We start from the raw sequence: 26540 nt of genomic DNA, 5'->3' as shown, positions 1-26540 counted from the left end.
AGTATACACTATACACTAGCTGACTAAAAACAATCAAAATACTAGCTAACTATATAAGACAACAATAAATGTGTTTACGAGGTATTTAGGAAGCAAAACGCTAGGTTTAGCAGTGAAAAGCACTTGCTCAGACACAGCACAGCACTGGAGAATCTCTCAGTACCAGCAGCAGTCACACAAGTGCGTGGCTCCGCAACATGGCCGCCGCCTTATATAGAGGAGGGGAGGGCCAGGCTCCCCTCCTCTGATTGGTTGCTAGGGTTGCCAGCTCCTCGGCAGGAGGACTTCTGATTGGCCCAATCACGTCATCCCCGAATCCCGAAGCCGAACCCACAGCTCCATCCGGCCGAATTCCAGCGCGCGCATTCGGCATGCTTCGTATTCGGGTTCGGCTCGGCATCGCAGCATTCGGGTTCGGGTTCGCATGCGGCAAACCTAAAAAACACCCGAATTTTTCGGGGAAACTTCGCATTCGGGGTCCTGCTGAGCAACCCTGGGTACGACCAAAATACATGACTTTACATTTTTCTACATTGAATTTCATCTGCCATTTATGTGCCCATATAGCCATCCTATCCAGATCCTGTTGCAATCCCTATCTTCCTGAGAGTTGATCATTCTGCACAATTTTGTATCATCTGCAAAAATAGCAACATTGCTCACTACTGAATCTACTAGGTCATTAATAAATAAATTGAAGAGCACTGGACCCAGTACAGACCCCTGTGGGACCCCACTGCTAACAGTAACAGTCTCCCATTTTGAGTATGATCCATTGACCACAACTCTTTGTTTTCTGTACATTAGCCAGTTCCCTATCCATGCACACAGACTCTTCCCCAGTCCTTGCATCCTCAACTTTTGCAACAGACTTTTGTGGGGAACAGTGTCGAAGGCCTTTGCACAGTCCAAGTATATCACATCTACAGCATTCCCAATATCCACATTAGTGTTCACTACCTCATAAAAGCTGAGCATGTTAGTCAAACAGGACCTGTCTTTATTAAACCCATGTTGATGCTGAGAAATAAGATTGTTTTCTACTATGAAGTCATGTATAGTATCTCTTAGTAACTCCTCAAATAGTTTGCATACAACTGATGTTAGGGTTACAGGTCTATAATTTCCTGGATCTGATTTTTTTCCCTTCTTAGATAATGGGAATACGTGAACTGTACGCCAATCCACTGGGACTCTGCCAGTTGAAAGAGAGTTACAAAAGATAAGATAAAGGGGTTTATCTATAACTGAACTTAATTCCCTTAGGACCCGAGGATGCATGCCATCTGGGCCAGGTGCCTTGTCTATTTTTATTAAAAATAGAGCACATATTGTGTGCATAGCACACCAATAAACAAATGAAAAGGAATAGAAAAAACCCATTTTTGCAAAAGTATAAACCAATTTATTAATCATCTTAAAAAAGACACGCAGTGTTTGTCCCTAAAGTGCAAATCCCCATAAGTTAAAAAGACCCAGGAAACATGTCCTAATCACCAACTGCATGTAATAACCCTGGCAGAGGAGAGAGACCACTCCAGGTAACGCTCCCTGCCTTAACCCTAAGTGCACTTTTTAAAGCAGGCCTGCAAATAAAGTTCCTGTGGCTGTGAATAACACTGGTGCTGTGAACAATAAGCAGGACAAGTTCAACATGCAGCAAATCAACTGCGTTCACACTATAAACGGCAAGCGCAAAGTGCATCCAGTCTAATATGCAAATCCAAGCTGCTCCAGTAGGAATCTTGTATATAGTATTATCCAGCACAAGCAAAGCGGCAAAGCATAGGCGGCAAATGGCAGTTCACAATGCAAATATATGCTTCCGGATGATGAATACATCCAACCTAATATGCAAGTCCAAGCTACTCCAGCAGCAAGCCTGTGTATAATATTATGCAGCACAAACAGGGATGGAAAGCATATGCGGCAGGTAGCAGTTCACAGTGCAAGTATATGCTTCAGGATGATGGATGCATCCAACTTAATATGCAAGTCCAAGCTACTCCAGCAGCAAGCTTGTGTATAGTATTATCCAGCACAAACAGGGATGCAAAGCATATGCAGCAGGTAGCAGTTCACAGTGCAAATATATGCTTCAGGATGATGAATGCATTCAACTTAATATGCAAGTCCAAGCTACTCCAGCAGCAAGCTTGTGTATAGTATTATCCCGCACAAACAGGGATGCAGAGCATATGCAGCAGGTAGCAGTTCACAGTGCAAATATATGCTTCAGGATGATGAATGCATTCAACTTAATATGCAAGTCCAAGCTACTCCAGCAGCAAGCTTGTGTATAGTATTATCCCGCACAAACAGGGATGCAGAGCATATGCAGCAGGTAGCAGTTCACAGTGCAAATATGTGCTTCAGGGTTATAATAATCAATCAACCGAGTCGTGATTTAGCTTACCAGCACCATCCTGTGTGCATGCAGTAGTGACACGACACAGGTTCCGGGCCTTAGGTGGTTGAGTCACCGCACGCTGCACTCTACCCTGCTAAGGCTGCAGGGGAGCAGGTGAGTTTAGATGGCTTCTCAGATTGCTGCCCCATCAGGGACGTCTCCCTGTGGGGGAAAGATGGTATGGAAGTAGTCAGGGGGACACGCAGCAGCCTCTCCCCTCTCCACTCACATGGATGCTGCAAACAGCACAGGCTTCTCACACCTCCTCCAGCAACAGTGGCCCAACACAACCACAATCGATAAGCACGTTTCAGCAGAGTGCCATCTTTCTTCAGTATCAAAAGCACTTGTGCTGCCATTCAGTGGCCTAATATAGTAGGTGCATCACAGGATTTTTCCATTAACTCTTTCCCTGCCAAGTTGCTTTCCTTTTATCTATCCAATGAATGGCTTTCATTTATGTGCAAATTTCTTATTCTTTCTTTTAATTAGACAATAAGTGAATGTTCGGGGAGGGATGGTGGGGGGAGAAGAGAAATAAAAGAAACCCCACACACTCATCACTCACACTTTACCTCAATAATATAAATAGCTTGAGAGAAACGGGGGCTACAGCTACAGGAACACTTTTAAATTCAAATCAGAATTGAGACCTTTGGGCACTAGACTATCACATCTGTAAATCCACATACATTCCTTCTGATATAAAATCTTATCGAAATCGCTCCGTCTCCCACTAATCTGTAATCGATAAATTCCTCTATATTTCATCCCATCTGGATTGCCCTGATGAAATTCTTCAAAATGTACTGCTAAGGGACTAGATTGCTCTTTCTTTTTAATATCTTTTACATGTTCCTTAATTCTAGAGCCCACATCTCTCTTCGTTTTGCCCACATAAATCTTTTCACATGGACATATTATCTGATATATGACTCTAGTGGTCATGCAATTTATAAAACTGTTGATTTTGTATTCTTCTGTTCCATCACTGTTAGCAAAGGTGTTCCCCTGCTGCACAAATCTACACACCTTACATCCAGCACATCTATACATGCCCTTTAGATTACAGGTTCGTGGAATCGCCATCTCACTTTTCACCAGCATATCACCAATATTTTTACATCTTCTTGCTGTTATTTGTGGTACTTCACCCACTATTTTGGCTATATCACTGTCTATCAATAATACTCCCCAGTTTTTATTCAGTATTTCACGCATCTGCTGCCAATGGCTTTCATACCTCATTACAATTTGCGTAGCCTGACTGTCGCTATTCTTTTCATTTTCTTTTTTCCGCAATAATTGTTCTCTTTCTGTTTTTAGGGCCCGCACATATGCTTTTTTAAGCATTCTATTAGGGTAACCTCGTTCCCTTAGGCGCCTTTGCAGAGCTTTACCTTCCTGTTTATATTCATCCAAATCTGCACAATTGTGTCTGATATGTAAAAATTCACCCGTGGGGACCGATTTTATTTGAGTATGGGGATGGAAGCTCTTGGCATGTAATAGCCTGTTACCTGCCGTTGCTTTTCTATGGGCCCCAGAGATTAATTTATTCCCGTCCCTTCTCAAAGTTAGATCCAGAAATGTGATCTTTTTTCTATCATACACATATGTTAAATGGATATTCCTATCATTATTATTCAGTTGATCTACAAATTTCCTAAGGGAGATTTCGTCCCCCTTCCAGATCATTACAATATCATGAATAAAACGCAGCCAGAGGGCGACATGCTCCCCGAACCCACGCGCGCCATACACTTCCTCCATCTCCCATCTTCCCAAGTGCAGGCACGCGTAGGCCGGAGAGCACGCAGCCCCCATGGCCACGCCCCTAATCTGCTGGTAATACCTTCCCTCATATTGAAAGTAATTATTTTCCAAGATCAATTTTATTAGATCCCAAACAAATTCATTATGCATTTCCTCATGAGCACCATAGTAGCTATCTAAATAAAAGGCAAGGGCTTTTAATCCTGTCTCATTTGGAATTGAAGTGAATAGCGACTCCACGTCCAGAGATACCAAATAACATTCATCTGGCAAAACAACCTCTTCAATTTTCTCTAGTACCTGCATCGAATCCCTGACAAAGGATCGCAATCCCATCATAATGGTTTGTAATTTTTTGTCCACATATTTTGCTACTCTCTCAAGGGGACCCCCATTAGCAGCAATAATGGCCCTTCCCGGGGGATCTCTTACATCTTTATGTGTCTTAGGGAGAATATATATTAAAGGCACATTAAATGTCTTCACCTCCATAAATTTGTACTCTCTTTCTAAGATCACATTTTCTATGTAGCTGTAATGATCTGCTCAGCTGCCTGTGCAGGCAGACAGCTTTTTGACCATTGTTCAGGTCTGCATTCTTCAGGTCTCTGGAAGAGAGACCTTTTGTCAGTTTTGCAGCTTGCTTCTGCTGAGGAATTTGCATGCGCTTGTCATGCAGATTGCCTAGCCACATCCTTTGTGGGCTTGCTCTATAGATACCATGTGATATCACAGACCTTGGCTGGTCATAAGGATTCTTCCTGTGAAACACTCTGGAGAGTGTCAGCCTTGCTCATTGTTTGAAGATTAGCTTAGAGTAATTCCGGGGACTGCACTAGGCAGGTTGCCCTAGTGCAGTTAGGATTGCATATCTGTTTTGTTTGTCTGTTGCGATTGTCCTCTCCCAGCGGTGGTCGACAGGAAGTCGTTCTGATCTTTGTTCTTGGAGTATAGCTGGAGCAGCAGTTGCTACCAGCTATCTCATCTGATCTGTCTTGCCTGGATCGCACTCGCCTTTCGCTAGTGCTGTGGATCCTTCTGTTCTGTCTTCCTGGATCGCACTCACCTTGCGCTAGTGCTGTGGATCCTTTTGGTCTGCTACTCTGTTCTGTCTTCCTGGATCGCACTAGCCTCTTACGCTAGTGCTGTGGATCCTTCTGTTCTGTCTGCCTGGATCACACTCGCTTCGCGCTAGTGCTGTGGATCCTTCTGTTCTGTCTCCCTGGATCGCACTAGCCTCTTTCGCTGGTGCTGTGGATCCTATCTCTCGCCTGTTCCTGTTTTCGTGTGTCTGTCTTGTCTGCTACGAACGCTTGCTGGAGGCTCGATGAGGTAACCATTAAGCAAGCGCTCGCGTCCTCTGTTTCATGTTTGTCTGTCGGTAATTAGTTAGGCGTGCTTGTCTCTATTGTGCTTATCACGTGGAGACCGCGCATGAACGCGTGCACTGTTGCGAATGAGTGCGGTGTTCGCGTTCAGTTAGCGTTTGTTATTTTCCTTATCTCCTCATTGTATGATTTGCTGTGCCTTTGCTACTCTCGTGCTCCGCCTTGCTGTAGCCTTGTGTCACATCTGGCGATCGCACCTCTCGCGATCGCGTTCCTACTTCATATCTGTTGTGGCGTGTTCAAAGTCGCGGGTTGGCGACTAGTTTGGTGCACACACACACAATCTGTCTCTGTGCTCACTCTCAATCGCTTCTCTTGCGATTGCGTTTCTGCCCTTCGTACAATTCCTGTCTGGCGTTTGTGGTAGGGCAGAGGATCTGTTCCTCTGCACTCCACAGCTCCACCTGTCGACAGGAATTTCCCTCTACAGGTGCATTGCACCTTCTGCTGGGCTTCCTCAAATTATACGCTTGTGGAGGATTTCCGCAGTGTCAGCGCACGCCTTGTGCACTGATCACGGAGAGAATTCCACAATCGTTACAGTATGACCAGCCCAACCAAAATTCCCAGTGTAGATGGAATTTCTGATTTGTACGATTTTGTCGAGTTTGGGTCCTGTGTCTTTAAGAGCTTTAAAAGGCTAAACTCACAAACCAAAGTGGAATTTCTTTCTGAATGTGTGAGGTTTTGCCTGAATCCCACCTTTCAGATTACTGATCCGTCCACATCGGCTCTTCAGTTTGCCTATGTGCTCTTAAAAGGCGATTTGTTCACCTGGGCGTATGATGTGCTAAAAAACAATTATTGGAATGATAATCTGTGTCAGTTTCTTGCAGTGATATTCTCTCACTGGTTTAAACTGCCTGGCTTACCACCTGCTCTGATTAAATGCGTAGCTGCTGATAAGTCAGCTGATCTTTCCCTTCCATGCAAAACTTTTCAGTATGACAATCAGTTCAATGTATCTGTTGCCACTTCAGGTTTTAAACAGCAGACATGCAAAGTTGCAAAAAAGGGAAAACCATATGTTAATGAGTTGGTGCTTGCAGGCCAATCTGCTGATTTGGCTTGTCAGCCAAAAGATTCGTTGCCCCTAGCAACCACAAATAAAGAAGTAATTTCTGTCAAGTCTGAAATGTGCAAAACCATTCAGTATGATAATGATGTTGCTTAATCTCCGGGTTTTTTGCCCCAATCCAAAGCTTATGTGGATCCTATTATAGGTAGGATCGCACACTATATTAAAGCAGTTAAAAAGTCTGTTCTTGTTCCTGAACTCCACCCATATGGAGATTATCTGGATACTGGCCTGTTTGAACCTCCATTTGCCTCATGGGACATTGGGACCTTGATGGAGGAATTTGATTTTGATTGGAAAGCCTTTTGCGATTTTTACATCACAAAAAGCGAAGATGTCTTGAATGATTGTCTCGATTCTATGTACCTTTTGATTGATTCCGATGAATGTGACGAGGGTGATGTGGATCTGATGATTTACGTATGGCAGACGATTTTGGATGAGTTGCACACACACCAATCAATTGGTTCCAATAAAGAGACATTGTTGTCGGATGATTGTTCCTGCCTTTCTGGGGTAAAGCATGTGAGTCGTGACATTGTGCGATCTGAAATGAGTGGGTGTGCCACTGTGGTTGATTCCTGTGTGAATCCTGGAGGATTCTCTCCTGACTGCGTGCAGTGTGAATCTGTGCGATCTGATGCCTGTTTCTCTGATGTTCCTGCAGATTGTGATCGGCATGGATGTGCCACTTTTCTCAAGGATGTGTGGGACCCCTTGTCATTTAGAGACAGATCTCTAAGATCTTCCATCTGTGATCCTGTTATGGGGAAAATTCCTAAATTATGCAGCATTAAAAGTAAAATTAATATGTCTAATAAAGTTTTTCCTGATGTTGTCGCTATTTCTACTGCAAATGCGTCTTTGTCTCACCCTGTTCACACCTGTAAGGGCCTGTTGCCTGGTGACAGTTGCTCCAGTGTTTCTGTCCTGAACGCCTTACAGTCTGCCCCGCAGATTGCGGAGGTTTGCGCTATGGAATTGTCAGTTTCACAACCTAAAGCGATTTTTGATTCGCAAGTTTTGCGTTCTGACTCCTCGGATTTGACATTGTTAGCCGAATCTAAGAGTGAGACAGCGCTTCGGTTTTGCGAATCTGATGCTGAAGCTTCTTTGCTTTGCCCAGAGAAGCTTTCTCTGAGCCTGCCCTGTACCATGAATAACAATATGATGTCCAATAACACTGACATTTGGGAGTCCCTTTCTTGTTCTGAGGAAAATGCTGATTCTGCACCCTGTACTCTGGATGAGTTAATATGGCCTTGTTTAGAGTCTCCTGCAGTGTCCCTAGAGGCTCGTCTAGGTATTGCCACTATACTCACCTGTCTTTCTGCAGTTTTGGAGTTGCAAGCTAGTTTGACTGCTACGCAGAATTCTGGGTGCAGCGAGGTTAAAGTTAGGGAGTCAGTGTGTGTTCCAGTAAATATTCCTGTACGTTCCGCTCATGATAATGAAATTCAGTCTCAGTTTATGGTGAAACCTTCCCTGGGACATCTGCCCTGTTCACAAAATAAAGTTCCAGTTTTGCCCTGTAACATGGATAGTACAGAATCCTTCTTAGAAAACTTGAAAAATGATGTTCCTGAGGTCTTGCCTGATTTCCTGGAGACCTCCGAGTTCCTCCCAAAGGGTGCAGAACTTGTAGGAGATGTCTCCTGCCCCCCAAGCCCTTCTGAGGTGTTGCCCACTTCAGTAGGCATTGCGGCCTTGCTGGCTACTTTTTCAGCTCTGGTGGAGCTTCAGTTATGCGTAGTCAATGATGAGTTTTTGTCAGATACCATTACAGCCACTGAGACTTCTAAGCCTGAGTCCGAGGTTTTTTTTTGAAAGTCCAGTGCTTGAGACCACTGCTCATGATGATCCTCTGCCCGGTACTGGTTTTGGTCCTGTCGTGCCGGTCTCTGCTCCTAATGGTCCTGTCATGCCGGACTCTGAGGTTGGAAGTTCCCCGACATGTTCTGAGGTTTCTCCTGTGCTGGTGTACCCCAATGTGCTCTGTGACCCAGAAAGCCCAAGTGTGCCTCGGTTACCAGCATGCTCAGATGCTTCCTCGGTGGAGACAAGCTCTGATATGGCCTGCCTGCTTGCATGCCCAGAAGTGGTCCCTGAAAGTCTTGATCTTGATGGGTGTCCTCGTAATTCTGAGTCTGGAACTGATGGGCATGTTTCGGTGGCGTTTGCTTCTGATGAGGTTGGTTTCGGCTGGACTGACTCTGGAATTGGGCCTTGTCCGGCTGTCCTGACCTTCATCAGTCTTCAGTTTGAGTCTTTTGCTAATAGCAGTTTTGAGGGTCGTCTGGAATTCGACCCTAGAGGGGGGGGGGGGGGGTACTGTAATGATCTGCTCAGCTGCCTGTGCAGGCAGGCAGCTTTTTGACCATTGTTCAGGTCTGCATTCTGCAGGTCTCTGGAAGAGAGACCTTTTGTCAGTTTTGCAGCTTGCTTCTGCTGAGGAATTTGCATGCGTTTGTCATGCAGATTGCCTAGCCACATCCTTTGTGGGCTTGCTCTATATATACCATGTGATATCACAGACCTTGGCTGGTCATAAGGATTCTTCCTGTGAAACACTCTGGAGAGTGTCAGCCTTGCTCATTGTTTGAAGATTAGCTTAGAGTAATTCCGGGGACTGCACTAGGCAGGTTGCCCTAGTGCAGTTACGATTGCATATCTGTTTTGTTTGTCTGTTGCGATTGTCCTGTCCCAGCGGTGGTCGACAGGAAGTCGTTCTGATCTTTGTTCTTGGAGTATAGCTGGAGCAGCAGTTGCTACCAGCTATCTCATCTGATCTGTCTTGCCTGGATCGCACTCGCCTTTCGCTAGTGCTGTGGATCCTTCTGTTCTGTCTTCCTGGATCACACTCGCCTTGCGCTAGTGCTGTGGATCCTTCTGGTCTGCTACTCTGTTCTGTCTTCCTGGATCGCACTAGCCTCTTGCGCTAGTGCTGTGGATCCTTCTGTTCTGTCTGCCTGGATCGCACTCGCTTCGCGCTAGTGCTGTGGATCCTTCTGTTCTGTCTCCCTGGATCGCACTAGCCTCTTTCGCTGGTGCTGTGGATCCTATCTCTCGCCTGTTCCTGTTTTCGTGTGTCTGTCTTGTCTGCTACGAACGCTTGCTGGAGGCTCGGTGAGGTAACCATTAAGCAAGCGCTCGCGTCCTCTGTTTCATGTTTGTCTGTCGGTGATTAGTTAGGCGTGCTTGTCTCTATTGTGCTTATCACTTGGAGACCGCGCATGAACGCGTGCACTGTTGCGAATCAGTGCGGTGTTCGCGTTCAGTTAGCGTTTGTTATTTTCCTTATCTCCTCATTGTATGATTTGCTGTGCCTTTGCTACTCTCGTGCTCCGCCTTGCTGTAGCCTTGTGTCACGTCTGGCGATCGCACCTCTCGCGATCGCGTTCCTACTTCATATCTGTTGTGGCGTGTGCAAAGTCGCGGGTTGGCGACTAGTTTGGTGCACACACACACAATCTGTCTCTGTGCTCACTCTCAATCGCTTCTCTTGCGATTGCGTTTCTGCCCTTCGTACAATTCCTGTCTGGCGTTTGTGGTAGGGCAGAGGATCTGTTCCTCTGCACTCCACAGCTCCACCTGTCGGCAGGAATTTCCCTCTACAGGTGCATTGCACCTTCTGCTGGGCTTCCTCAAATTATACGCTTGTGGAGGATTTCTGCAGTGTCAGCGCACGCCTTGTGCGCTGATCACGGAGAGAATTCCACAATCGTTACAGTAGCCCCAACTAATCTTGTTATTAATGAGTCTTTTCAAATTGGGCATAGGGTCCCCTCTAATTCTCCGATAACTATCTTTATCACTTAATAAGCATTGTATTTCTTCATTATATTTAATCAAGGGGAGCAACACAACGTTGCCCCCCTTGTCACTCTTTTTTATTACAGTATCTTGCCATTCCCGAATTTCTTCGAGTGCCATCCTTTGCCCCCTGGTGAGATTATTAATTCCCCAGGACTTCCAATTTATTAATTTCAAATCTTGTTTCTCCAATTCCATTAAAACTGCTGTTGACCGGTTGGTCATCAAAGCCGGCATGTATTCTGATTTATTTCTTAATTCTGTGTACATTTTTCTATTGGGCCTTTCTTCTTCCATTTCCTGAGTCTCATCATTTAAATTTAATAACACATCTAGATCCCAGTTGTCAATGTCATCCATTCCCTGTCTATTCCTATTCCTTATCTATTTTCAATTTATTTAGTCTTGCCTTCACTTCTTCCTGCGCTAAGTATTTAATATTACAGTTGGAAGATTGAGACTCTTCTGCCTCTAATTTGCAACAGTGATGTTTTCCTTGTGGAGACAGAAGCAAAGAAAGCATTTAAAAACTCTGCCTTACCTTGGTCATCCACCATTGAGTTCCCACCCCCCCCCCCCCCCTCATCCTTTAGGAGTCCAATAAATTCAACCTTTTTTTTAGAGTTGATGTACTAGTTGGTAGGTGTGTATGAACCTTAGGAGCTCAATGGCTATTTGCATAGATAACAACTGGAGTTTCTTAACTCTTCCTGCACTGGAAACCAATATTAGAATGATGTCTCTGCTCCTAATGTTTTATTTCTTAGCTGTACTACACAACCAATTCACTATATCATAATTTTTTTTCGCTTCAGTGTCTCTTTAACCACTAGCCGACAAGGGGTGATTTGCCTGATCTGTGCTGCGTGGGCTCTCCAGCCCGCAGCACAGATCAGTATTATGCCAGGGCGATCAGACTTCCCCCCTTTTTTCCCCACTAGGGGGATGTCCTGCTGGGGGAGTCTGATCGCCGCCGGCTTGCTGGGCTTTGCGGGGGGGGGGGCTCTTCAAAGCCCCCCTCCGCATCATTTTCTGTGCTCCCTCCCTCTCCCTCCCTACCTCTTCCTTCCTGAGCTGCGCAGGACGGATATCCATCCTGCGCATTGAAGGATAGGCTTCAGCCTATCATATGCCGGTGATCCCCGGCCAATCAGAGGCTGGGGATCGCCGATCTGCCTTACAGCGCTGCTGCGCAGCAGCGCCGTATGATGTAAACAGCGGGGATTTCTTCCCCGCGTGTTTACATTTTGCCGGCGAGCCGCGATCGGCGGCTCTCCGGCTGTTCACGGAGACACCCTCCGTGAACGGACATGGAAAGGCCGCTCGAGCGGCCGTTTCCATGGAAACCCGCAGACGACCAGTTTACGCCAATCGGCGTTAGCTGGTCGTCAAGAGGTTAAGGCCAGGTAGTAGGCTACCTGCCGGTCGAGGCGGTGTCGGAAGGAGGATCCAGAAGGGCTGAGGTGAGGTGTTGGACTAAAGAAAGCCCGAATGTCTGACATCATCATTAGATCGCTAGAGCATCCTGTCCTTGCCTGCGTGGACATGGGAGTAGAAGGAGGAGGAGGATTACTGGCACCTTTTTTCCCATTGTGCTGTGACATTACCCTTAAGGGGGCACTATGGCTAAATTATGCTTATATTATCATTTAATATAAAATATGTGCAATTGTAGCAATGTTTAAAGAGGAACTGTAACATAAAAAGATCCCCTGGGGGGTACTCACCTCGGGTGGGGGAAGCCTCCGGATCCTAATGAGGCTTCCCACGCCGTCCTCCATCCGTCAGGGGTCTCGCTGCAGCCCTCCGTGGAGTCCGGGCAGCGGTGACGTCAATATTTACCTTCCTGGCTCCTGCGCAGGCGCTCTGACGGCTGTCGGCTCCGAACTACACGGAAATACCCGATCGCCGTCGGGTCCGCTCTACTGCGCAGGCGCAAGTTTCCTGCGCCTGCGCAGTAGAGCGGACCCGAATGAGATCGGGTATTTCCGTGTAGTTCGGAATGGAAAGCCGCCACAGCGCCCCCGCTGGAGCCAGCAAAGGTAAATATTGAAATGACAGTCGGCACAGTCGCCGGCTGTTCGGAGGGCTGCGGAGAGACCCCCGTGGGACAGAGGACGGCGTGGGAAGCCTCATTAGGATCCGGAGGCTTCCCCCACCCGAGGTGAGTACCCCCCAGGGGATCTTTTGAATGTTACAGAGTCTCTTTAAGACTTGTATTGTGGCTGAATAAAACTCTGTTTCAATATTGCTTTACCCTAAATCAGTGCTGGCGTCCTGTCGCCAGAGAAAGTTAAGCGACGCTGAACCAGCACATTTCATTCTACAGGAGGAGGCTGCCTTATCAGACGTTCCATCTGTAGTTGTAATCTCCCTCTTTGATGTATCGGGAGAGGTTTCACCCAACCTCTAACTGCACATTAGTGCTATTACAGCTCCTCTGATCTGCTGTACGTCTCAGGACAATGACATACGGCTCTGATGAAAAAAATGCTCCCCGCTGAGGCCCCCACTTTAGAGAAGCTGGCACATGCAATGACACCTCTTGTTGTCAGTTGCCATGGAGACCATCTTCTCTTCTTATGCACAGGATTTTCCAGAGTCTTGATTCAGCACAAGCAAGTGCTGTGTAGCCTGTCTCTTGCATGTGTCTCTGAAGGGGGGGCCTCAGCGGGGAGAATTTTTTTCATCAGAGCCGTACGTCATTGTCTTGAGACGTACAGCAGATCAGAGGAGCTGTAACAGCACTAATGTGCAGTTAGACGTTGGGTGAAACCTCTCCCGATACATCAAAGTGGGAGATTACAACTATAGATGAAACGTCGGATAAGGCAGCCTCCTCCTGCAGAATGGAATGTGCTGGTTCAGCGTCGTTTGCTTTCTCTGGCGATGGGACTCCAGCACTAATTTAGGGTAAAGCAATATTGAAACAGAGTTTTATTCAGCCACAATACAAGTCTTACACATTGCTACAATTGCACATATTTTATATTAAATGATAATATAAGCATCATCTAGCCATAGTGCCCCTTTAAACGCAGTGTAAAGCATACTTGCCAGCTTGTTGTGCAAGTGCTGCATGAGCCTGCAGCCATTATGGAAGTATGAGCCTGCAGGCATTAGGCATGAGTGTACAGTACCTAGGCAAGAAAATCCCCAACTCCCCAGAGCCTGCCCTAGCACCGTATCTGTACAGATACTCATTGACAGCTTTCTCCTGTTCAAACGCCTCACTGGCAAGTTCTTTTTCTGCTGAAAATTGGAGAAGCACATCATGGCCGAGTAGGAACGCCTGAAATGCCAAAACACCTTCCTGGACTGCTTCAGGACTTTCTGTAAGCCTGGGAATTTACACACAAATTGTTGGATTATAAGATTCAGCACATGTGCCTTGCAGGGCACATGTGTCAACCTGTCCAAATTCAAAGCCAGCAAGAGATTGTTTCCATTGTCACTCACCACTTTGCCGATCTCCAGTTGGTGCGGGGTCAGCCATTGATCCAACTGTTTGTTCAAAGCGGCCAGGAGTGCTGGTGCAGTGTGAATCCTGGCTTTGAGGCAAGACATGTGCAAGATGGCGTGAAACCTTCATACCTGGCATGCGGAATAGGCCCTGGGGAGCTGGGGGTGTGCAGTTTGAGAGGAGAGCTCAGCAGTAGAGTAGGATTCAGTCGAGGAGGAGGATGACAGTGAAGAGGATGTAGGAGGAGGCGTAGGAGGAGAAGAAGAGGAGGTAGCAGCAGGCCTGCCTGCAAGCCGTGGTGGTGTCACCAAGTTCGCTGCACAGCCACATACTCCATGCTTGTCAGTGGTCAGCAGGTTTACCCAATGTGCCGTATAAGTAATACACCTGCCCTGACCATGCTTTGCAGACCAGGCATCCGTGGTCAGTTTGCAACGCTGTGTGCCAGAGATGACACCACTTGCCTTTCAATATCACGGTACAGTTTGGGTATCGCCTTTTTGGAAAAATAATTGTGGCCTGGTATCTTCCACTGCAGTGTCCCAATCTCCACAAATTTTCAGAAGGCCTTAGAGTCCACCAGCTTGTATGGTAACAGCTGGCGTTCTAACACTTCTGCCAATCTGGTAGACAGTGGCTTCTTCCGCTCAAATATTTCCTTAATGGACACCTGTGGGCAGAGGAGCAGAAAAGTGAGAGGTGGAGTGGAGGAGGGTGGCTGTGAAGGTGCAAGGGCAGCATAAGATAAAGCGGCTGAAGATGCTGGACCAGGAGGAAGAAGAGGAGCCGGAGGGTGGCTTTGTACCTGTGTGCTGCTTTTCCTCATGTGCTCATCCCATTGGTTTTTGTGGGAGATCATGTGCCTTCGTAAGGAAGTTGTCCCTAGGTGGATGTTGCTTTTTCCACGACTCAATTTTCATTGGCAGAGATTACAGTTGGCATTGCTGTAATCTGAGGCAGACACACAAAAAATGCCTCACTGGTGAGCTCTGGGATATCGGCATTCTGGTGGTGGCAGCAGCAGGCGTTGAAGGCCATGTTGGCTAGCTGAACTGTGGTGGCAAAACATGTCATCAGACACTGCCATGAGCTGTTTGCGATGAGCTCCCCCTGCTACTTGCATCAACTCGTCTTCACCTCCTCTCTGTCTCCCCCTCTGAACTGTCCCCCTTTTCAACTCATCTTCTGGGCTCCCACGTGGCATCCATGCCCTTATCATCATCATCATCCACAGCTTCACTTGTATCAGACACCTCCAAAACTGCACCAACAACATATGCATGAGCATTATTGGTAAAAGATGAAGGCGCTAAGGATGTTACACCACCTCATATGTCTCAGTTAGGCATCACTACACACATGGACATAAAGGTGTAAGAATGATGATGAACTATCGTTCATCATCATTCTTACACCTTTATGTCCATGTGTATAGTGATGCCTAACTGAGACATATGAGGTGGTGTAACATCCTTAGCACCTTCATCTTTTACCAATAATGCTCATGCGTCAGTAAATTCACCACGAACATGTGTGAATAACTCCTGCGACATCTCAAGAGGAGCGGCTGTGGTGCTACTGGTAGTGGTGGTGGTGGTGGCTAAGTCATTTACAGCGCATTTTACTCTGGAAAAAATGGACATCTTATATGTATGCATATATAATACGTATTGTGTGATATTGTGGGGTAGTTTCAGCCAGCACACAAGACACAGTCCATTTAAAACTGCTTCTTTTCAGCAAGCAGCACAATCAACAAAGGAAATATCTAACTCCACCTGATGGATACATTAGAGTCCTTAGTTCTCATAAAGTTCTTATGCCTGGATAGTCCACTTTTAGGACAAATATTACAGAGTACATAAGTAAATAGAAAATGCCAGTTTAATCATTTCAGCCGCACGGAGGCGAGTCTCACATCCACGGCTGCTGCTGCTACAGCCGCAGGGAGTAGAGATGAGCCGAACTGTTCTGCCAGATGAACAGTTTGCAGTGAACAAGGGGTGTTCGAAATTCGCGTCTAACCGGAATTAAAAAAAAAAATTGTGTTCACAGTTTTCCCATAGACTTGAATAGAAGGTAACTGGTTGCTGACTTCAGCGGTCAATAGAAAACCCCCCTTATGTGCTAGAAATACCAAATTGTCAGGGTATGTGGAAGGGGACAGTAGGTACAAGAGGAGAAAATAATTTTCAAAAAGACCTTATGGTTTTTGAGAAACTCAATTTTAAAGTTTCCTAGGAAAAAATCATACATTAAAATGCTACAAATGACGTTAGCAAACCTAACGGTGGTGTAAATTTACATATATCAAATGAAAGAGCAATTCATTTCATGATGGGGTTTCCAGGGAGTGCATACAGACCCCTTGGAAATCCTGTGGAAGTGGCAATGCCAGGGATCGCTATACAGCCGCAATATGACTGTATAAAGATCCCTGGCAACTTTACCTATTTTTTTACCTTTTTTATGTTTTTTAATAGACCAATGGGGAGACTTGGAGACAAATTCAAAAATGCTGTGAGCTTTGCTATATTAAGTATAGCAGAGCTATGCGGCTATGAACGGTGGTGTGTGGCGTCGAGTGAGTGGAGTTCTTCAATCAAAGTAACTAAGAGAGTCACAAGATAGAGGATATAAGGGAAGACGCCGAGAGCCCAGTATAGTGTAGTATGTACTGTAAATTGGGTATGGAAGGTAAGTATAGGTAGGTTATACTCACAAACAAGGGTTACCGTCCAGGTAACCAGTATGAAGGCAGGTGAGGAGATTAGACCTGTCCCCACTCAGGATTAAGAAGTCGCTCTCTGTAGATCGGGAAAAAAGAAGAATTCCCCTCCACCAGGGGTGGAAACACCTGCAAAAGTAGTACAGAGGCGCCACCAGGGTAAAAACAATATTTCTTTAAAATGGATAAAATGAAGTAGGTAGCGGTGGACTTATCCCTCCAAAACAGACACAAAAATTGCTGTTTTAAGCAAAAATCTGTTTATTTACATACTCCGAACAAGGTGCAGCGCGTTTCACGGGTATATCCCACTTCCTCAGGCAATAAATAGGAGCATATCACCAATGCGGTCCGGTACATAGCCTGGCGCCTCTGTCACAGAGGCGCCAGGCTATGTACTGGACCGCATTGGTGATATGCTCCTATTTATTGCCCGAGGAAGTGGGATATACCCGTGAAACGCGTTGCACCTTGTTCGGAGTATGTAAATAAACTGATTTTTGCTTAAAACAGCAATTTTTGTGTCTGTTTTGGAGGGGTAAGTCCACCGCTACCTACTTCATTTTATCCATTTTAAAGAAATATTGTTTTTACCCTGGTGGCGCCTCTGTACTACTTTTACAAGATAGAGGATAGTGGCATGAGACATTTCTGAGGATATTGGCAAGGGAACATTTTTTTAAAGGTACAAGTAAGTATTTCTGGTTGATTAAAGAGACTCTGAAGCGAGAATAAATCTTGCTTCAGAGCTTATATACAGCAGGGGCATGTGTGCCCCTGCTAAAACGCTGCTATCCCGCGGCTAAACGGGGGTCCCTTACCACCCAAATCCCCTAGTGGAGTCCCGGGAATCTCTCCCTGGTGAGGCAGGGCTAATGGCCGCAGCCCTGCCTCCATGCGCGTATCTCCGCCTCTCCCCTGCCCCTGTCAGTCTTCCTTCACTGAGGGGCGGGGGAGAGGCGGTGATGCGCCGCTGATAGATGGCGCTGAGAGGCAGGGCTGCAGCCGTTAGCCCTGCCTCAACAGCAGCAAAATCTACGACCAAGTTGGTCGCGGATTTTGCAGGGGGGGATTTGGGAGGTAAGGGACCCCCGTTTAGCCACGGGATAGCGGCGTTTTAGCAGGGGCACACATGCCCTTGCTGAATATAAGCTCTGAATTACTCTCGCTTCAGTGTCTCTTTAAGGTTATGAAAGGACTTTTCTCATTGTTGTGTTTTTATTTCATGTAACCCTTTGTGGAAATGGGTAAGGGGTACTTTGTACCCCTATTATTATTATTTATTATTATTTAGTATTTATATAGCGCCGACATCTTACGCAGCACTGTACAGAGAATATAGTCTTGTCACTAACTGTCCCTCAGAGGAGCTCACAATCTAATCCCTAACATAGTCGTATGTCTATGCCTGGTGTAGTGTATGTATTGTAGTCTAGGGTCAATTTTAGGGGGAAGCCAGTTAACTTATCTGTATGTTTTTGGGATGTGGGAGGAAACCGGAGTGCCCGGAGGAAACCCACACAGACACGGGGAGAACATCCAAACTCCATGCAGATAGTGCCCTGGCTGGGATTCAAACCAGGGACCCAGCACTGCAAGACGAGAGCGCTAACCACTACGCCACCGTGCTGTCCGTGCTCATTTCTCCTGAGAGGGGGGTGGGCTTTAGGGGTTTTCTTCTTAAAGGGGACTCCCAGAAGGGGACCCCCAGATGCCACCATGAACCCCCCCCCCCCCCAGGGTGTCGACGGCCCCTACCTCCTCATGGGGCACCAGAGGTGGAATAGAATCCCTTGTCCATTAATTGGACAAGGGCTCTAGGGAAGAGGAGGAAGCTTGGCTGCCCCTATCCCCAGGAGCCCCCAAATACCATGGACTGGGATAGCTCAGGGTGCGAAGCCCCACTCGACCGGGCTCTGCATTCTGGCTATCCCAGCCTGCATGGTGGACCCCAGGTCATTTTTTTTTTAATTTCCCACACATTGAACATTAAAAAAAATGTTTAAAAAAAATAGGTTAAGTTTTCAGGGAACTTTATACAGCCATATTGCGTCTGTAGCGACCACTGGCCAAAGTGTTGCCACTTTGGAGGGGTTTCCAGGTGGTCCATTACACTACGTATGGACCCCCTGGAACCCTACGTCTTGAAATTCATTGATATATGTAAATTTACGCTACTGTTAGGTTTGCTACATTATCTGTCATTTAAATGCATTTTTTTTCCTATGCCGCTTGGTGTGACTCAAAACCACAAGGAAGGTGTAGGGGACTAAGAAACCAAAAATCCCTCCTACTAAAAAGCTCTATCCCATAGAGCCATATCAATCCCTGCCATGCACTGAAAAGGACCAAAAGTCCAAAACAGGCTGTCTACATGTGCGATTGGTATGGCTCTGTAAAACTTTGAGCTATTGGCTTGCTATACACCAGCGGTTCTGGATGCAAGCTTGTCGTCTGGGGCATAACGAGATTGTCTTCTGGGGCATAACAAGATAATTTGCATATTCAGTAGCGGTGCATTGTGGGTAACCACAGATGTTCACGTTAAGCTGAAATATCGCAAATTCCTTTTGAAGAAGGCAAACCACACTTAGCATTGTTTTTTTCCTATGAAACTTTAAAATAGTTTTTGTCAAAAACTATAAGGGGACTTAGCTAATAACCGCTAAAGTGAACGGCCATTCGCCTGTCTTTGAAGTCTATGAAGATTCGCCAGATTCAAAAAATTTTGCAGAGATTCGGATTCAAAGGCCTCAATTCACAGAGAATTATCAAACGTTTATCAAACACTTTATCAAACGTTTGATAATTTACCTCATGGGTAAAATATCATTTTAAATTCACTAATGTGTTATATATTTATCGAATGTTTTACCGATAAAACGTTCAACAAATATATAACACCTTAGTGAGATTTTACCCATGAGGTAAATTATCAAACGTTTGATAAAGTGTTTGATAAACGTTTGATAATGCTCCGTGAATTGAGGCCAAAATGTGCAAACCCAAAAATTGATATTCGGCCCATTACTAGCAGGGAGGAGAGGGAAGACTCACGACCATGCACTTTGCGGGGGTGCGCGCACGATTGCACACGCGGAAGCACACAATCCCAATGGTCACAGAAGTCCCCCTGAGCCAATCCGTACTTGTGCAGTGAGAATTATCACTGTTTTTGTTCAAATACAGTGATCATTCTCATTAGATGTAGGTGACGTGCACGCGATTGTGCCGTTGCGCACTCCCACTCGCTCCCGCCGCCCATTAGAGGGGAGACGAATGAATGAAAATGCAGTTCTCATTCATTAATTTAAGTCCCTGTGTGAATGATTGCCGGCATCACTTAAATGCTGCGGCATTTGTAACTTTTGATGTATCACGTCTATGCATTACTTCCTATTTGCGTACTTAAAGGACCTCTTGTGGTCAAATAGTAAATTACACCTACATACATACATCTACATACATTAATTTTAATAAAAAGACACACACAATTCAATTATGGGTTTGTAGTTTGTGATGGATATAAAACTGAAAAAAAATGCACCTTTATTTCCCCAAAAAATATTGTCGTTATACATTGTTTGGTGGCGAAAAAAAAAATACAAGGTATAGATCATTTTGTTGTATAAGTAGAGATAAAGCTGAAATGTGAAAACGTCTCTCGTCCCTAGGGTGAAAACAACCTGAAGTGGTTAATTTACCTGTATCTGAGGTTTCTTCCAGCCCCCGGAAGTCCTTCTGATCCCGTGCCATTCTACATTCAGCAGCAGTGCCCTCCTGAAAACTGTGTGCATGTGTGTGCATGTGCAGTGCCAGCCACGTGCCTCCTCACTCATGCTCTGTGCATGTGCAGTAGCAATTTTTACATAGTTACATAGTTATTTTGGTTGAAAAAAGACATACGTCCATCGAGTTCAACCAGAGAACAAAGTACAACACCAGCCTACTCTCTCACATATCCCACATGGTGCGCAAGCACAGAATGCTGCCACCCACATCTGTCAAAAAGTCACTGCAGCTGAAAAGAGAATGCAGAATGACATTGAGGGCACAGAAGGACTGCAGGGGAGTACATAAAAAAATGGCGCTGTAAAAAATTGGCGCTGGGTGATACCAATAATGAGTATTTAAAGTTTCAGAAGTATCCTAAAACTTTACATAATACGAACTTTACTTAATAAGAGGTCATTATCGACATCTCACACATTACCCGGTCACGCCAATCGCGTCTCCTCCTCCACTTTCTGTTTAGTGTGCAGGAGTCCTGCAGCCAGCCAATCACCATGGGAGGACTGAAGCCGTATGGTGATTGGCTGGCTGCAGAACAGCTGCAAACTAACAAAGAAGTGAAGGACACTTGATCGCCCAGGGCCAGGTAATATATTCTAATAAACCCTCCCTCTGCTTAAACCTTACCACTCCAATCCCCCTCCCTATCTTAACCTAACTACTGTACCCCTGCTGCGCTGCCTAACACCACCCCTCTGCCTGTACATGACTCCCTGCCGCCATAGGCGGCAATAGTACAAGTCCCAATTAGCTGCAAGAAGTTTAAAGTATGCTGCCTGATAAATATTGAGCACCATAATGCAACATATCTATTTATTGAGCACCATAATGTAACCTTCTTGTCGCTAATCACAGCTTGTACTATTGCTGCCTATGGCAGTGCCATTTTTGTAGCCACTCATCCTGCGCCATTTTTATCTGCTACCCTGCAGGAGGCTGAGAGAAGCCCCCGGTAAGTTAAACTGGCCTGTTTTTCACTTTAAAGAGACACTGAAGCAAAAAAAAAAAAAAAATTATGATATCATGAATTGGTTGTGTAGTAGGGGTAATTACTAGATCATATTTTTATTTTCAGTTATACAGCTTGTTTTTATAATATTACATCATTCTCTAATATTTGCAGTTTACACATTAATCAGCATTCTGCAGGGCCTAAACGTTTTTAAGGTGGCCATACACTGGTCGATTTGCCATCAGATCGACCAACAGATAGATCCCTCTCTGATCGAATTTGATCAGAGAGGGATCGTATGGCTGCCTTTACTGCAAATATTTCACTATGAAACCGATTCACAACCTGTGGAGCTGCCGCTGCCGCCGCCGCGACGACCCACTCCCCCCCGCACCCCCCCCCCGCATACATTACCTGATCCAGCTGGCGCGAGTCCCCTGGTCTCCGCTGTCTTCTTCTCCGCTCTGGGCTCCAGCTTCACTTTACTTCCTGCCGGGGTAAGTTTAAACAGTAGAGGGCGCTCTACTGTTTAAACTTCCTGTCGGGACAGGAAGTAAGTGAAGCCAGCCAGAGCCCAGCATAGGGAACGGACAACGGGAACCAGGGGACTCGCGCCAGCGGAGCAGGTAATGTATTGCCGCTAGCGTCGGTCGTCGGACATTCGAACGCCACTATCACGCACTCCCGACCGATCGAGCGAAATCTTCTCCACGGATGGATCGACGGGAACAATCGATTTCAGATGGAAATCGATCGTTTGGTCAGCGTTTGCGCAACGATTTCACAGCAGATTCGATCACGGTGATCGAATCTGCTGTTTATCGGCAGGAAAATCATTAGGTGTATGGGTCCCTTTACAGAACAGGCAGTGAACTTTTGACCTGTCCTGAACTGTTCTCTGCAAAAGAAAAACACAATACAGCTGAGATAACCTAATCAGAAGTCAGAACTCTTCACAGAGCTCAATGGCTATTTGCATAGATAACAACTGGAGTTTCCCAACTCTTCCTGTACTGGAAACAAATATTAGATTTATGTCTCTGCTCCTAATGCTTTATTTCTTAGCTGTACTACACAACCAATTCATTATTATATATTTTTTCGCTTCAGTGTCTCTTTAAGTTCCCTTTAAGTTGGGTTACACATGCAAGACCTTTCTAGATAGGACAGCTCCTTTCCACAGATCTCAGTATTCACAGCACACTGTATTTTACGAGAGTTGTATACACACTATTGGGCTTGATTCACTAACCGGTGCTAAGCCGGTTAGTGTGCCCTAAGTGTTAGTGTGCGCAAAACACGGCGTTAGGTGGTTTGCGCCCACACATTTGAAACAATCCCGCTCACTGCGCGTGCTGCACGCAGTGCAGGTAATAATAGCACGTTGCTGGCCCTTAAAAGTCGCACCCGGTGTGACGAAAATGGCGCATTGGGTGCCCGTTAAGCAGTGCTATGTTGCGCCACTTTTAAGGGCCAGCGGGTGCAACGTTATCATCGCACCGCGCACTAATATCGGCGCACCCGCAGTGCACGGGGCTGCACGCAAAGTAGGTTTGCGCACACTAGCGGCCACAAAGGGCTTTTCACACCAGCGCTAACACTTAGCGCCGGTTAGTGAATCAAGCCCAATTGTGTTTATCCAGACTTCTTATCTGTATCAAAGCCAGGTGTGTAACTGCGTGGAATGGGAAGGCCCACCCAGTTACTTCTTTCCCATTCCAGAATCTTGGCTCTGAGAAACTGAAAAAAAACTGTAAGTTCCTGCAACAAATTCCTGGACTCCTTTCTTCCTTTAAATAATGGGGATAAACAGTATATCTTCCATCCAGGACTGTAAATTACAGTTTTCATCACAGGGCCCCTTTAAACAAAAGGAAAAACATTAATCTTTACAAACACCAATGTACTCTGACGGTTATGTATACAATGCTCATGTAAAAACAATTCTTAATTTTTACTTAATAAGATATTTTTTATGTGATCAGTACATACAACGAGAGATTGAAGGAGATATTACTATTAGTATACTAAAACTTGAAGGCTGGGTGCACACTTGAAATTATGACAATTTTTCTATTTTACATCGTACACAAAGAGCTGCACATGCAATGTAATGCTTCTCATAATTCTGCAATTTATTTTTTTTTGCATTTATTTCCATTTTCACTTCTGCACTGAGGGTAAACTGCATGCATTCACCTTTTGTATGCATAATGCAAGCGATTCAAAACACACGCAAACACATTTCAAAAACTGAAAATTGCATACGAAAATGTGAATGCAATCTTGACAAAACTTGTGTTTTTGAACAGCTCAAGTGTGCCCCTAGCTTTAAAGAGACTCTGTAACAAAATGTTCAGCCTTATTTTTTCTATCCTATAAGTTCCTATGCCTGTTCTAATGTGGTCTGTCTTACTGCAGCCTTTCCTAGTTGCACAGTGGCTGTATTATCTCTGCTATTTAATCTAATCGTCTTTCCTTTGCCGGCTTTGTCGGCTCAGGCAGGAATGTGCTGCTCTGCTGTGATAGGATAGAAGTTAGGCACACCCTCTCCACGCCCCCTGCAGGCTCTGTATGAGTCACAGACTGAGCTTCTCTGAGCCTGTCACGTGCTGGTTAGCAGCCATGTTTTTTGTTTGTAAACACTGCCTAAAACTGGCAATTGCAAGCCAGGATCTCAGTCAGCAGGGAGTGGCAGAAACAGCAAAGAGGGACCCAGGAGAACATAATGAATAGAATGGTATGCTTTTTATTGTAAGAATTTTAGAGTACAGATTATCTTTAAAGTTAACAAAGAAATCATACCATCCTAATTCAAAACTTTCTACATAAACTGATGACTAACACAGTAGAAGATTCTACTAAGTGTGTTACAGTTACAAAGGAATGTTTATTTTTCAGGGGAATCTTGGGCTAGCCAACTCCCTAAAGCTATGCTGTAATTATGCTAAAAATGGCAATCCAATTTTTAAGTGTAACGCCAGCTAAAAGTTTTGGTTTTTCATTTTTTATAGAGTGGGAAGGGGTTACACAGGGCTGTTTTAAGCATTTTATCACTCCAGGCAAGAAGTCCTGTATCATCAGAAATACACACACACACACACACAAATATAAACCATGTGCCAATATAAGCAGGTACAGGGAGTCCCTGAGATACAAAACAACCCACCTATCCTATTTCATTGGCAACCCCCCTTCCTGCACTCCCCCAGCCCAGGGCCGGTTCAAATAACAGTTGGGCTCTAGGGCAAAATTAGCCTGGGGGCCCCCCAACAGACACCCCCTACCAAAAAGCGTCATTAGAGGTCCTTTGTTGCAGCCAAACTTCCCTCCTCGGCCCCTGAGCTGGCTGATGACCCTCCCCCAATCACCTCCCAACTTAACAGACTCTGCAGAGACCCTGGGGAGCAACAGTTAACATGGGGAGGGACAACTTGGGGGCCCCTACAGGCTCTGGGGCCCTGGGGCAGTTGCCTATTTTTTCCTATAGTAGCTCAGGCCCTGCCCCAGCCCAATGTGTATATGCAGAGTATAGCGCAGCAGAATTCAGTGCTGTGTTTCCGCCTGTCTGCTCACTGCTTGGCCTAGTGCCCGGTATCTCCTACAGTATGTAGCATGATTACACATAAAATGAGGAGAGTGAAGTACCAGTACTAGAGGGACATTCACAGCAAGAGAAACGTGTGTGCATCAAACCAAGTGGAACCTGCTATATCTGGCTTTGCAAACTTGGCCTAATTGGCTTAATCAAGAGGCATTGCTCATGCAAATTTGCATTTGCTTTCACATGCCAGAATATGCAGTCTTTTAACTAATAACACTGCAAAACTATGCCCTTCGGGGATTAGTCAGCGCAGCATTTAGCACCTTACCAGGTGCGCCGCGAAGAGTCACCCATGCCTGGGTGAAATGGGGGGCAGCATAAGCAGAGCCCCAAGCCCTCTCACTGCTCAGAGAGCCGTCAGCTACACCCCTGGGGGGGGGGGGGGGGCTGAGAAGCACTAGCAGCTGTTCTCTGCATTTGCATACTGGGCTGGGGATGCACAGGAGGTGGACAGGGGGACAGATAGGGACAAAAGGGGACAGAAGCAGTCACAGTATGACAGAAATACACTGAGGATAGAAGGAGGCACAGGAGGACAGAGAAAGGCACAGGGGGACAGAAGGAAGAACGGTGCAAAAAGGAGTCACAAAGGGGGGCAAAGAAGGCATGGGGACAGAGGGATGCACCCGGTCAGACAGAAAGGGGCACAAGGAAACAGAAAGAGGCACAAAGGGTGACAGACAGAGGCAAAAAGAGGGACAGAAGGAGTCACAAAGGGACAGAGAGACACACAGGGCAGAGGTGGCATGGGGGGCTGAGGTACCACACGGGGCAGAAGGAGGCACAAAGGGGGACAGAAGGAGACACAAGGGGGGCAAAAAGAGGCACAAAGGGGACAGAAGGAGGCACAAGGGGAGGGAGCTGTTTTGGGGCCCTAACTAACTATTCCTTCTTCCGATAAAGGGGGTTATACTTCAGATTAGGTGTTTTTGTGGCTACACTTGTTATGGGTGTGAAGATCATGATGACCACATTTGTTTTATGACCCTTGTTAGATGGGCCCTAAGGCTGTAAAGGGCACATGGGCGTAGGGGGGCATCAAAGGTTTTCTGGGGAGCCTCATGAATTATAGTTACACCATTAGTTATAACCATTCCTCACTCTTGTCCAAATAGTAAAAAAAAATTACATCAATTTTATATAGATTATTAATTCCTCGATTAAAAATCATTTTGCTTCCCAGGGAACATTGCAGAAGTTTGTCGATGATTTGTTTGAAACATTGTTTAGTACAGTGCACCGTGGGAGTACTCTACCTCTTGCAATCAAGTACATGTTCGACTTCCTAGATGAACAGGCAGACAAACATGGAATCTATGATACTGATGTAAGACACACATGGAAAAGTAACTGGTAAGTACAAACTAAAAAAAAAAAAATCCTATTTAATATAAACAAATTCATTAACATTTTAGGGTTTAAGTACGATGTATATCACAACAAAAAGTATAGGACAGGAATCTACCACCCCCATCCTATAATATGACTGGTTGTCATATTATATTTTTAACCCTTTTTTTCCATAACAAACTTCTC

The 26540-nt window shown here is 45.6% G+C and overlaps 1 protein-coding gene across 10 annotated transcripts in view; it reads left to right on the top strand.

Annotated features, from left to right (window-relative positions):
• Positions 1 to 26540, top strand: part of PLXNA2 (plexin A2) — a 3799727-nt gene that overhangs the window by 3575236 nt on the left and 197951 nt on the right. For 9 of the 10 annotated variants that reach the window (XM_068269767.1, XM_068269773.1, XM_068269774.1 and 6 more), the window contains one exon: positions 26188 to 26357. The exons of the other annotated variant lie outside the window; for it this stretch is intronic. In XM_068269767.1, coding sequence (XP_068125868.1) covers positions 26188 to 26357 — 170 coding nt within the window. The remainder of the gene's footprint in view (positions 1 to 26187; positions 26358 to 26540) is intronic. 10 annotated transcript variants of the gene reach the window in all.

This window comes from Hyperolius riggenbachi, chromosome 2 (genome assembly GCF_040937935.1).
Source record: "Hyperolius riggenbachi isolate aHypRig1 chromosome 2, aHypRig1.pri, whole genome shotgun sequence".
NCBI lineage: Eukaryota > Metazoa > Chordata > Amphibia > Anura > Hyperoliidae > Hyperolius > Hyperolius riggenbachi.
This window is presented reverse-complemented; position numbering and strand designations above follow the sequence as displayed.